This window comes from Pleurodeles waltl, chromosome 4_1 (assembly GCF_031143425.1).
Source record: "Pleurodeles waltl isolate 20211129_DDA chromosome 4_1, aPleWal1.hap1.20221129, whole genome shotgun sequence".
Taxonomy (NCBI): domain Eukaryota; kingdom Metazoa; phylum Chordata; class Amphibia; order Caudata; family Salamandridae; genus Pleurodeles; species Pleurodeles waltl.
In genome coordinates, this window is record NC_090442.1 from 337,270,947 (window position 1) to 337,285,414 (window position 14,468).

Here is a 14,468-nt window from a genome sequence, read left to right on the forward strand (position 1 = left end):
TACTACTGAGGAGCTGGCTCTTTCCTACATAGCCAGCATACCCAAATAGCAATGTACTGCATATCCGTGTGTATGTAAACATTTACAATTTGATTATATATATATATATATATGTATATATATATATATATATATGTGTGTATATTATTCTACACTTAACATGTTAATTTGTCATCGTTTCTATATACGTTGTCTGATTAGATGCTTATGAGTCTCTGTTTTGTTTATCTATCACAATAGGTAAATATTACCTTAACCATTTATCTACAAGCATTTCATATTGAAATATTGAGGAAAAGATTAAAAAAAAGTTATAAATAGTACACAAATAAACTAACTTCAAATACAACAACACTTAAAAGTCAGTGTTTACAGAGCAAAGACTGGACTTTGTGTGCCTTCCATCTTGAGAAGAAATCTCCAAGGGCTTGATTTAGAGCTTGCCTCCTGTTTGAAGTTTCAGGGACAGCAAAGTCTTCTCCCTTACCAGCACTTGGACTCTCTGCTGAGACTCCTGCCCTGACAAGTGGTGCCCTATCCAGTCCCTGGGCCCTTGAAAGGAAAAGCTGATGAAAATTCAAGAAAATCGACTTCGGACGACTCCGGACAGACGCTGCTGCTGAATCTGGTGACGCCACCTGCAACTGACTCCGTGATCTTCGCTGGAACGCGACGACCTTCGCAGGCCCAACACTGCTGCAGCCCCACCGAAGTCCGTGACTCCGTGGAAGTTGCCGCACCACGTCGTGACCAACGCTTCTCGAAGTGCGCGGATTCAACGTTTCGCACAGACACACAGTCCCCGACTTCGCGCATCAGCCTGTTTTCATTCTTCACCAAGGTACTATACCTGGGGGTCCGCATGACTCCGTGGCCGGCGCCGCTGGTGTCGGATTGTTAGGAACAACTCCGTCCCGACGCCCTGTTAACACCTCATCGAAGCAGTTTGTGTTTCTAAGTGCTATTTTTGAATTTTAACTTTAAAAATTCATAGCTTGACTTGTGTATTGTGGATTTTTGTTGTTTTGGTCTTCTTTTGTTTAGATAAATATTTCCTATTTTTCTAAATTGGTGTGGTGTCATTTTGTAGTGTTTTCATTAAGTTACTGTGTGTGTTGGTACAAATACTTTACACCTAGCACTCTGAAGTTAAGCCTACTGCTCTGCCAAGCTACCAAGGGGGTAAGCAGGGGCTAGCTAGGGTGATTCTCTTTTACCCTGACTAGAGTGAGAGTCTTTGCTTGAACAGGGGGTAACCTAACTTTCAACCAAAGACCCCCATTTCTAACAGACTCACACACCCACTACTCATATTCCCCTATAATAATACCAATGCTATACTCATATTTCTCTATACTAATCCAGCACTAATCATTGTGGATTCCGGAGTAGCGTGCTACTTGCCGAAAAGCACATTCACATCTCATTGGGGGTAGTAAGCGCAATATGATTACAATTACAGAGTGATCCTGACATCTGGGACACCTGACTTTCTGGCAAATGTCCTGCATTGCCCAAACCAGTGGTTCCTAACCATTTTTACTTCTGTGGACCCCTCATTTATTCATTACTGCAATCTGGGGACCCCCACAAAATCATTTTAGAAATCTCGGCATTCCCAGCGATTTATTACTGGAAACCAGAGACCCCCAACCTAAGCAATATATAGAAGAAAGCATTCACTGAAGAAATGCATGAATAATTAAATATTTTATCTAAATCAAATAAAAGTATTAAAAAATGAAATTTGAATTTTTCTAAATTCTATTGAGGCCACTCATCATCCATATTATATTCGGTTTGGTGCACTTGTACTGACCAAATCATTCTGAGCATGCCAATTTAATTTTTAGTCTCCGATCTCTTTTACAAAACATTTTATATTTTTCAATTTTACATTTGCTTCTTTGTTAATAGAGACTTTATTAACCTGCTAATAATCTCTAATTTGTTTAGCAGTCACAGACTCTTTGAGTTGGCTTTGGGTCCCCCAGTGGTCCCCGGACCATGGGTTAAAAATCACTAGACTACAATTTAAATTAATCCTTATGTTTTCATTTTGATCCATATTGTGATGTTCCAGCAGGCTGTTGTGGGCATTTAATGTCATATATATGAAAGTCTTCACTCACCTCTTCCTCCTCATTCCATCTCCCAACTCCTGTAGCCTGCTTACTAAATTTCATTCGGTTACATTGGACTGGTGAAAAAGTAAAATCTGCAACTGACATGGCATCTGCTCCATAAGGAATTTACGCTGTTCACCTTTTCATGCAATGGTTTATGAGAATTGAATCCTATAAAGAGAACAGTTGTGTAAAAACCATTATGAACGACATTTTTGAGGGATAACTCATTTTTCCTTTTCATTCGTGCATTACAGAACCTCTTCCTGTGAGCAGTGTTTCTATCTACGACTATAAACCTTCTCCAGAAACAGGAGTGGTGTTTGAAATTCAGTATGCGGAGAAGTACAATGTTTTCACAAGAGTGAATATAAGCTACTGGGAAGCAAATAACTATCGTAGCATGTTATATAAAGGTAAAGATTTTGTTTTTCAGCTTGTGAGTCGAAAATGTTTAAATAACTAAAAATGAGCAAACAAACCACATAAAGTTTTATGTACTGGAAACAATACCAGAAGCTGTTTGAGTCTTTTTAGTTATGTCAATAAGTAAGAAATATGTAAAAAGAATGACTATCAGTAAGAAAATGTAGATAATTCAGTAACAAACAAGAAAATATATGCAATATAAGAGTGGGGGGATTACGGTTAGATTTCTTAGAAATGAACGGGATAGTAAATATATTATTTAATTCATAAGTGTTTTCAAAAATAGACATGTTAAATGGTTGTATATCCTAACTATGTAATAGGTTGGTTAATGGGTGTATGCATTATTTCAGGAAGTGTTGTTACATCCTTTATCTTCATGTTAATGACATTTTGTTCTTTATTGTGTATTATAAACCTTTAATTTCCTAATTTTAAGACTTAACCTAATGTGTTCTAAGCCCAAAAACCAACCTATAGACCCGATTGAGGTAGAGGGCAACATTTGGTGGCAAATAGGTCACACACACACATACACATGACACACACACAGACATGTTACTTGACAAAAAGTTCTAGTAATGTTATAGTTGGGTGTAAATGTCAGTACAACGTTAGGTTTTAAACTAAAAGAAACTGAAATTCTGTTATCTCTAATGGAGCATTTTTTTATGCTTTGATTTGAGGTTGAGGAATCTTTTCACCCTGGCGCAGGGGTAAGAATTAATTTAACATGGCATCAATCATCATTTCAATTTACAGTAGGACCAATTTGGCCACACAATGAAAACCCAAATCAGAAATAAAGCTGAGGGTTTATTACAAATTAATACCCAGATTAAGATAAACCAGTCTCAAAAAAGACCTTAAAGATGCAAGATAACTGTGGGATGTCCAAACAGCCTAAAGAAGTTCAAGCAGTTTAAAATCACGCAAAATAGGCACTCTATTACAGCAATAGAGAATTACAATAGTAAAATCAGAAGCCCAGAAAAGAAACGCTGATCCAATCTGTTACACATTAGTGCAACTCAAATGCATCTAAATAAGCTAGCTAGGACAAAGGGAAACCTCTCTAAATACCATGCCACTAGTTGATATGAACTAAACTAGGAACATAGGAGAAAAAGTAGGAAGGAAATAAAGGACAAAAAGAACCTGTAAAAAGGATATTAGGGGCTAAATGAAGCTAAGTAAAGTAGGCAAAAAGTAGGTAAAAAGGGAAGTGTCAGCATATCATAAACTTGGTCAAGAGTCTTGTCATGGTTTAAAGAAAATCTAAGCGCTCTCAGCAAGCACAGGGAAAATGTAGGACAAGGGAAAGAGGTCTGTACCTCTTGAAGTCCAAGGTAATGTGCTCTGCAAATAACTGACATGGATCAGTGAAATTCTAGTGATTAGTCCATTGGTAATGCCCAAAGATCAGAATATCACGTGGTCCAATCTCCTCACATTACACAGCAACTTATAAAACTGTCTTTTAGATTCCAAGGACCATCCTGGAAAGGTAGATGTTTTTGGTCTCCTATACAACTTTTGCAACATAATGAATAGTCTTTGTTCTCCTGTATGACTTTTGCAACATAATGAATCATACCAATTTTCACATTCTCGGTCTCTCTGTGTACTGTCCTCAAGGTTGATTTCTCAGGCTCTCTATGTGTAAAACACTGGTACCTCAATTTCCATTTTATGTGAAAGCACCTGGAAAGAAATGACACTTTAACAGAAATGAAAAACTGTTTCCCATATTATATAGCTTTGGGCCTAGCAGGGTGAGCATGGCTAAGCTAAAACAGAATTAGGATTGCAGGCTTTATTCATATTACTTAAAACATATTGACTTGTGCAAGTATAAATTAGCTATAATAATTTTCATTTATTCTTCATGTTATGGTGGTTGAAAACTAAAATAAACTTGTTATACATGTAAGTGAATATGATGGGAAACTACATTTCTTCAAATAACTTAAACATTAATACACGTTATGAAAATCATTATTGTTTCAAAGGCAAATACCCTCTATTAATATCAGGATTGTTATAAAACCACAATCAATGGTGAGGTTATACCACACACATTTCTTTTCTACACTACAGTGAATGCACCTCAATATGGACTTTCAGCGCACCACTTCACAGTTAGCTCAGCATTAACGCATTATATTTTCATTATGGCCGCATATAAATCAAAATTGTGATGTCAAAGATAGCAGCCAATTCCCTGCTGCACCAGTCCCTCCCTTTGATGGTGAATCAAGCCATCACAAATAAGATTATAATCTCCCATATCAGGTCAATCCAGTTAAGATCTTCTGGACTCCCCTAACTGCTTAATGTCACTGTGGTAGAGGTTTTATCTATTCTCAAGTTCTATATCCTCCTGTTTTCTCCCATTATCTGGTCTTTTCTTCTGCACACATTTGTACAACTTTTATGATCCAAAGATCACCAGGATACATAGGGCAATTATCAGAAATGGGCTCACAATGCTTCCAATTATTCCACTACCTAAGTTTCCAAACCACTTTCTAATTGCTGAGAAAACACTACCTATAGCTTCCCAAGCACCTGTTGCTTCTAACTCCTTTTTGATCTTCTTTGAGGACAGTAATAATCTTGATATACATTCTTAACTCCTTGCTGTTATCTTGGATTTAACATTGTTGAACTTTCAGCATCTTGCCAACTCTGTCCTTTTTCGCAAGAAGAATGTCTAAAACAAGACAATTTTGCAAAACCATTAATCCTATGGCAAGCATCTTAGTATCCACTAGCAAGAAAGCACCTGCAGTATCAGTATCTGCAGTAGTTGACACCTTCATTATCTTCAGATCATTTGGAATCACTCCTACCAATAGAATCATTGCATCAAAGATGCCTCCTACGAATCCTCCAGCACCAGCACCTCTATTAACTCTGATGTTTATCTTTTCCTTCATACATAAGCATAAAAATATTCCACATGATAAATCTTTTGAAAAACTATTCCTAAATAGCATGTACCATACCGTCCTTTCTGTAATAAAAAAATATGAATGCTTTCCACAAATGAAATAAACTCCTGGTATTGCGGGGTCTTGTCCTGCTAATATGAATGCCCAACTACTCTTAAATTCAAACACATGTCTACGATCAGCTGTCCCTACAATTTTGTGTCAGTTGTCGATCTAGGTGTATAAACACATAATTTCCCTACATGTTGCCAGTATAGTGTCAGGGCAGCTTGATTTCCTGCTTCTGAATGGCCTTCTTCTTTCCCCCAGCTTTGTACTACTACTCCCTTTTCTGCTTTTATTTTGATTCCTCTACTTTGGTCTTCAACTTGTCCTAAAACTTCCTTTTCCACTGGGGTAAGAACACATGTCAAATAATTTCCGTGGGCATAAACTGTACCAAACGTCAAAGTAGGCACAAATAATTTTTCTACTGTTTCTATGTTTTCCTTTTGAAATGTTATTCAAATGTCTCATGATAGGAACTTCTGAGAATACTAGGTCATAGTTAAAATAATAATTCTAGAAATGTTCTGGAAAAGGCTCATTAGCAAACTACATGTAATATCATATGTCAAGAGAAGACTGTGATATTTAATTCCCTCATGAACTGATGCGAGCAATTATGTACAAACATAAAAATTATTTGCACGCATTGTGTCAATGTACTCCTAAAGCAATTTGTAATTCACATTTGAAGACAGCTCTCATCTGGAACTATCTACATGTAATTCTTACTCCTCTAGTGTATGCAGTCTATTATCAGTATGAATTTAGGAACTAGGGGTTAAGGTTCTTGGGGAACTTGTGGATCTAGGGGCAGATTTAAGTGCTCCCTGCTCCACTTTAGCACTGCCTTAGCGTCATTTTTTTGGTGGTAAGGTGGAGTTAAAGTGGCCTTTTCCCCTCGCCATAGTTACAAAGTGGTACAATGCATGCATTGCTCCACTTTGTAACCCTTTGCGCCACATTACGCATGCACCATGCATAATGTATGCAAAGGGGATGATCCGGCACAAGGAGGGCCGCAAAAATGGCGCAATGAAATCTAGAAGATTTAATTGCGCCATTTTTGGTTCACTTTTAATGTGTGCTGAAATTAGTAATGAAAAGGATGCACCCATTGTAATCAATGGGCCTCCTTGCACTTTGCTCCACTAGTGTCAACATTTTTGACACTGGTGGAGGAAAGCGCCACAATAACGTCACAAATTTTGGCGCTAATCTTCCTAATACCACCATGGCGCGCCGTATCATAAATACGGTGCACACATGGTGGTGTTAGGTGGGGTACAGAGGGGCACAAGAAAAGTGGCACTGCATTGGATGCAGCGCCACTTTTCTCAAATTCGGACCCTAATATTTCCTGATCTAGAAGGTGTAACCCAATTAGCAATGCAACCATCAAAATAACTGTCACAACTAATGCTCCTACACACATGTATCTACCTTTACTACTCCTGTTTCCAGTGTAATCCATGGGTTCACCAATTTCAGACCGATAATAAAAATGCTGTAGCAATAACATCAATTGTCTCTTTTAGTCTTTTCATTTTGAGCAAAGCAAATAGCAGGCAATTGTCTTTCAACATAGTTCAAATGTTAATTGCAATATTTTTGTTAGTCTTCCTTAACTCTTATTACCTACAAAGTTCATCAAATGTCTCTAATAAATGATCAAATATCTTTAGAAAAATGTACAGTTCAAAGTCAGTAATAATCACATCCCGGATATAATGCCTCAGTCTATCAAGTGGCAATGTCATTTTAAAGTTAAGTTCAGCCACAAATTGTTAAAGCAAAAGTTTCCAATTTTCTCTCCCAGTCATTTACTGCACAATATGTCCATTCAGGTGCAGCTTAACTCTGGCAGGGTACTCTCCTTCTCTATGTTTTCTGGACTACTGGCCCTTCAGAGTCACTGTCACTTCTGTCAGACTCCTCATTCTCTTCCGGAATGGTTTTTGGCACTTGTACTACAGGCACAATCTGTTCACTTGGCCATTGGTCTCCAGGCACAATTCTTTTTTCTACTGCACTGTGTCCTTCATCAGCATCTGAGTTTTGCATGGTCAACCTCTCTTGTCTGACCCGTCTGCCTAGCTACTACAAAAAATGCATGTATAAACAAACTGAAGAAGAGCAATTCTCCACCATGATTCAGTACATGGTGGTGAATTCCTTATCTTCTGTGAAGAACGGTGACACAATATAGCGTTGCTTTCAAGATGAGATGAACAGGGTTTTCAGGTAGCATGTTACATGTTTCCTCTAAATACTGCTATTATGTGCCGTGAACAATGACAAGAGGTCACTAGAATTAATTAACAGGTTCTGCAATAAGTTCCCTTTTCTGTCTACGGCAGAATGGTGGTTGAAAGGTGCAAAGGAAAGGGGCTTTTGTTTATTGTCAACAGCAGATTTGCCAATGCTTGCCTCGCCCACCCACTAAGCACTAAAGGGGCGTGCACACAACCTACCTTACTCTTCTGTTCAAAACAACTTGTGAGAGGTGGAGCAAGGGGCCTTCAGTCCTGTCATGGAAAATGCAAGACGGAAGGCATGGAGGGTTCTCAACAAATGGCACTCCACCATGCAAATAACAAGATGTCGAGATCATCTTGCTTGCCTCTCTTTGCTGGTGATGGAAGGTTATCAAAAGAGAGCCATAATTCACCTGCAATAAACGAGCTATAGCAAGGGAAGCTGTCACCGCCTCCTGACAGGAGAATGCATCGTAGGATAGAAAAAAACACGCTGGAGCTCAGAGCACATGATTTCAAGCTGATTCCCAATTAATGTATTTTCACTATGTGGTTTCCCAATCTCAGAGACAGGACACCCCTGTGGATGGATATATATATATATATATACACGCACACACATACACCTACAATTCGGACATGACCACAAAAAACTGACTGCTACACGCGAAAGGCATGGCCCCAGAAGCTTTATATTTTACATAATATTAGACAGCTGTCAGTGAGACTCGGTTTGGCCTTATCCAAATTCAATAAACACCAATGGCGATAATGTACGGAGGCACAAAAACATACGATTTCTTGAAGTAAACAACCAAAAGGTGGACTGCTACATGAGTTATAAGTAACACGCTCACAGAAAACTAGTTCACCTCCAGGTGCAGGAATGTGCGCCACTGAAAGCTACATCCACTGTGTACTTCTCTATTAAGGGATGACATAGCACCTGACAGGCCATATCAGGTTACTTCAGGGAGCTTTTGGTCCACTGCATTAACAAGGCACTAAGGCCCTCATTATGAACATAGCGGTTCGTTGGTTTTGTAGCACCACTCGCTGTCTTGGAAATGTGCACTGTTAGGATCTTCAACATGAAGCTTGTTCTGGTGCCCACAGCTGGGTCTCAAGATGCAGGCTGAGTGAGGCTGAAAAATATCTAAGGGAGGAGGGCAGCAGCTTTCCCAGCTCAGGGAGGGGATCCTGAAGCAGTGCTCAGCCATCTATGAGGGGTGGGAAGAGGGAGTAAGGAGTGCAACATTGGGGCAGAAATGAGAGGCCAAGAGCAGACTATTACCAGGAGCAGAGAGAGGGCATGGTACAGAGAGAGGGGCTGCAAGATCCATGGCAGGGAAGTGTGGCCTTAAATGAAAAGTGACTGAAATAGTTGTGGGAGCCAGAGAGGGGGCATGGAGGAGGGAGGTAATTACAAGCAACACAATCTCAGCCTTTGAATGCACAGCAAATGTGACCGGATATGATTTACAGCCCTAATTACAGCAGAAGTCCCAAACTCTAGCACTCCTCTCCAGTACTCCAGATGAAAGATTAAAGTAGTCTATGAACACATTTGGTGGGCAGTGTATTGATATAGTACTTGGTCCAATCTCTGTGGGAGGACACAAAAAGGAAAAGGTGGAACAAAGACGAAGGATTTCCCATTAGCAAGCAAGGATTTTTAAAGGACACTGACTTAGACAAATGACAATCAATGGGCAAAATTACAGCAGCCCTACTCTTACTCCTGTCATCTGTGAAATAGCAGTGTTTAAGGTAGAGTAATCAGCAGCTCCTGTCACAAAACATCTAATTGAATTTCTAACAGAGCCTTGTCTCCTTGGCCCCCTCTTCACTTGTCTAGGTTTCCACCAGCCAGCTGCACAAATGTCAGCAGTACAGTTCCACTGTTTGGGATTCAAAACAACCTTGCCACCATTTTATTCAAAGGGGCAGGCCAGGGGTTTCCAAAACGAAATACAGAGGCCTCCATCACTCTGGCTTACTACTACAAACCAAGCATATACCACACAAGGCACATTACAGACATGCACAACATATACATCATATGTTAGCCCTAGGCTCTTAGTTAGAGCTTAGAAGCAGACCTTTACAAGAGTGGATCAGTAGGTGTCTACTCCACTGCAACAATTAAAAAAGTTTGGTAATACCTATGTAACCACAAACAATGGTACTCACCGCTTTTTTTTACATAAATGGGCAGCTGTCTTAAAAATGCCACAATAGGCTATTGGGTATGGCACACACAATTTTATACAATTCACAATCAAAATGGTGCTTAATCACAATGTGTCCATACATTAAATGTAAGTATTAAGGTGGCAGTTTAGAGTAATAATGTCAAATGTATTGAGGTTAAACAAGGTTAAAAGTCAGATTATATCATTATGTATGAAACATTCAAGTGTCAGTTTATGAAATGGCTGCCCTTTTATGCGAAAAAACGTGGAGAAAGGGACATATGAAGAGAATATTATAGATTATCAAGGGACATCCATGACAACGTATTTCTATTTCTGTGATCATCTATTTTGCAGTGTGATGATTTTATATATACGTTTAGAGGTACCACTGAATGTAATTGAAAGAAATATTTTGTTTGTCTTTTGAGTACCGCACACAAGTTTGTATTTAATTCACAATTAGGATGGTGTTCAGCGTCGTGACCAAGAACGCCTTGATGTTCCTCGCCAAGATGAAATAAATTCTACTCCTATCACTGCTTCTTTGAGTGCGAGTACCGGACCCTTGTTTCTACTGCAGAGAGGGAATTGTGATATGTTGGGTGCTGGAAGAGGTCGCACCAGTACCAGGCACCACCAGCATTCAGGAGTACGCTGACAGTCACTGTTGATGTTTGGTTGGAGGATAAAGAGATAGGCAGACAGACAGACAGATAACTTTTTATTGGCAATAGGTTCCTCCAAACGTACTATGGTTTCATAACAGGGTTCTCCTGTTGATCTCTCTGCTACTTGCAAAATGCTTCTTAGCAGAGCAAACTATATGTCTTCACTAAACATTTTCGATGAGCTTCATAAAAGGTTGAGTTATGAGTAAAATTACTATCGTTGTTTATTTCCACACTCATCCGAAAAACCAACCTTGGAAAAAAATAAATCTGACTCACATATTTGTGATTGACACAAATAGCCCCTGGTGTGCCTTGCGGGGCACTGACACTACTTGACAAGCTGCCTTCTTTGCACCATCCGAGCCCGCAAGACTGCTCCCTGGAGTACCACCATGCATTGCCTGGAGAAGCAAATGAGAGCATCTCCCCGAGGCTATTAAGCGACGAAGACACATATATGAAATTCGTCTCTGTCATCATATATTTAAAGCAGCCAGTAACGTGGTGGAATAAGTAGGTGACGTGGGAAAGAGCATACGTCTAATGGGGAATACAAGTGCTTAATATATATTTACAGTTTCAAGACACCGCAGCCTTTGCTTCAGAGAGCACATGAATTATGAGGCAACCGTGGCCATGCATTCCAATTAGACCCCACGTATGTAACCCACCCCGCATTAATTTCAGTAGTGTGACAGGCGTTGCAGCTGTACCTGGGGGCGGCCCTGCAGTCCTGGTATTCATCACGCTTGCAGGGTCGGTGCCCGAGCCTCGAATTTATGCAACATAATCTGGGTCAGGAAAATCAAAGAAATAAATCATGCATGTCAAAAAGGAGCTCTGAGCTCAATCGCAAGTGCCCCATGGTCTCTCTCCTCATTCCCCTCCGGTTTAGTGGTGACATGAAATAATTCCCAGAAAGCGTCTCCGGTCCCTGGGGCTACCTGTGTGCACATTTTCAGGCTTGAATGATCCATATTTAGCCACATCCGCATAATATTGAGCGCATCATGAAGCCTACTCAGGGACGCTTGGTACAGATTCTCAACTTTATAATTGTAGCAAGACTTTGGTGGGATGATGGACCAGCTCTGGTTAATGTCTAGGGTTTTGCGCTATAGAAGAGTGCAGTATCCCGATTATGATTGTGAAAACACTTATGTACTAAGGATCAGGTAGAAAGTTATTCGCCATTTATGCATAGTGCTGTGATGCCATCAGATTTTTCTTTTGCGCTGTGACTAATGTTACAGCACAAGCCTGCCGACTAATAGGTTTGGCAAAAATACTGCTTCGTGTATATTAATGAGACACAATTTCCCTCTACGAACCCTAGCAAATGGCTGTGAATGCAGAGACGGAAGCAACAGAGCTTCATCACTGCATTGGAAGCATGGCAACATTCCTGACCCTGTTCTTCGAAGGACATGGCCTCCAATACAAAGAAGCATGAGTAAAGCCAGTAGGTCTCGCTAAAGCCATTTGTAGCAAGACCTACAAATGGAGATACACATTAAAAAAAATATAACTACAAGGCTGTAAGTCTATGGAACTGGACCCATTGTGTCTGAATATTTTTCACACACCATAAATGGTCTACAGCTCTAAACCTACTACCTTTGCACTCTTTCAAATCCCGTACCTCTATACTCTTAACAATATTGGCCTTTTCAGATTAATTCAGTGATTTCCCGCTAACTTCCTAAACTACACACTGCCCGGGTTCATGAGCTACACTGTTCTGCCTAAAAGCCTGATGCACAGGCCAGCGGGGCCAAATACAGAGAGGAACACAACCATCCGTCCTACTTGCCGTGCTTAATTTGTGCTTGTTGTTTCCGGTGCTGAGCACCCGCACTTATTTTTGAGGGTCGGGGCTTATTCTTCTGCCTCAAGCATTTGCTGCGAGCAAAAGACACACATGGGAAAGACGGAGGAAAGGGAAAACGAAAAAGCGTCACAAAGGGAGAAAGTAGAAAGCTGCCAAGAGTCAGCTGAGGGGGAAGGGAGTGGCTTTATATGGGTTGAAGAGACCGGAGATGGCTTTAGGATTACGCTGCCTCAGAGTTCCGTGCTCGCACATTTAATTGCAGCAGCCGCATGTTTAAGGGGAGGACTTTGAGCACCTGCACGTTTTTATTTACAAATTAAGCACTGCCTTACTTGAGATTTCCAGCACTACATCAAAAACATCCACACAACACTTTCTCGCTCACAATTCTTTTCTGCGGCCCCGATGGTTTTTTTTGTTTGTTTTTAAACGGGGGCCTTGGAATTATGCAGCAATGGAAAACCAAATTGTGCTGCTTGGATGGCTAGATTATGCAACGAGAAAATGCAAGTTATGTGGCATAATTCAGCACATGCTGCGGCACCGCTGTTGCTCTGTTTTGGCATGTTAACATATGGTAACACCTTCGGGTAAACGTTTCACCTCATTGCTATCAGTTTAACAAAGAGTACAGCAATCCCCACCTGAAAGGAGAGCAGTTAGCCCTCACGGAGGGTCTGTCCCAGGCGCAATGTGTGGTGCTTTCATTACCAACTCTTGATTCCTTTCAGCTTTTAAATCTGCAAATCATTCGGCAGATGTGGATTAAGGGGTACACGCAGTAAATCTATAAACATGCGGAAACCGTTGTGGCCGCAGAACTGAATAGTGCCGGTGGCCTTGAATATATTAAATATATTTGGGCGTATGCTCTGTAGTTTTGTTACGTGTCTATTAAGCACTACTTGAGGTGTGCATTGCAAGGGATTTTGACGATTAAACCTATGGAATCCAAAAATTTCTTTAGATATAACAACGCATGATATATGTGTGCAACTGCCAACTAACAGGCCGGCATATTAGAGGTTCATCTGCAGAATACACCTTCACAAGTGGTCGGTTAAACGTGTTATTTGTTCACAAATCTTACTGTGCACGCACCGGACCTTCCACTCAAAGCTTGAAGGGGAGGATATGTGCGCCACTGCAGCAGCATGGCACTGTCCATGGTGCTCTCGTTTTCTCATGCCAAGCATTTGCTCGGAGAACAGCTTACTGGCACTTCAGTACAGCAAACTCTGTGTGACCAGGAACTGTAGACAGAAATGTATTACCATCCGGTGACCGATGAACGGGGCTGCGAAATACAAAGTAATTAGTTAAATGTACTGATCACCTCAAGACCAGAAGCCATTATATATGTGTGTGTATATATATATATATATATATATATATATATATATGTACATACACACACACCGCAATAAAAGATTACATTATGCAAAACAGCTGAGGCAAACCCTCTGCATTTACTGACCACAAGCCTGCCAAACCGCCCATTCTAAACGAGTAAGCTCTCTACTGTTTTAGGGGCACATAAACCCATCCTCTGCTATGAGCTGGCACCTTGATGGCCATATTAGGAATAATTCATTTTTATTATACTGTCTGTTTTCGGCTCGGGGTGAGGCTTTTGTGCATATTGTAGGCTGTGGTGCCCCTTGCACAGATTCTTGAAAAAAGCGACCACGCACTTCTGGGTTTTCCAGGATTAAAAGGCCTAAGTACCCTTAGTGCAGCATGTGCACTGGCACCGAGAAACAGTGATATGAAGGTCCCACTGCACCCCAATTGTGGCTATGAATTATTAGCACAGAAAGAACAAGAGTGGTCCACTCACCTGGCATTGTGGCCCACCGTGCTCTTGCAGTACCACTTATAAAGCAGTCCTTTTTTGTGTAAGGCATGGCTGCCAGCTGCCTTATTGTTTGAGGTGGACGATGTGGACTTTCT

The 14,468-nt window shown here is 40.5% G+C and overlaps 1 protein-coding gene across 4 annotated transcripts in view; it reads left to right on the forward strand.

Moving 5' to 3' along the window:
* The window catches only part of PTPRO (protein tyrosine phosphatase receptor type O), an 814,046-nt gene that overhangs the window by 399,599 nt on the left and 399,979 nt on the right, over nucleotides 1–14,468 (forward strand). For all 4 annotated transcript variants that reach the window (XM_069228459.1, XM_069228458.1, XM_069228461.1 and 1 more), the window contains exon 3: nucleotides 2,384–2,542. In XM_069228459.1, the coding sequence (XP_069084560.1) occupies nucleotides 2,384–2,542 (159 nt within the window). The remainder of the gene's footprint in view (nucleotides 1–2,383; nucleotides 2,543–14,468) is intronic.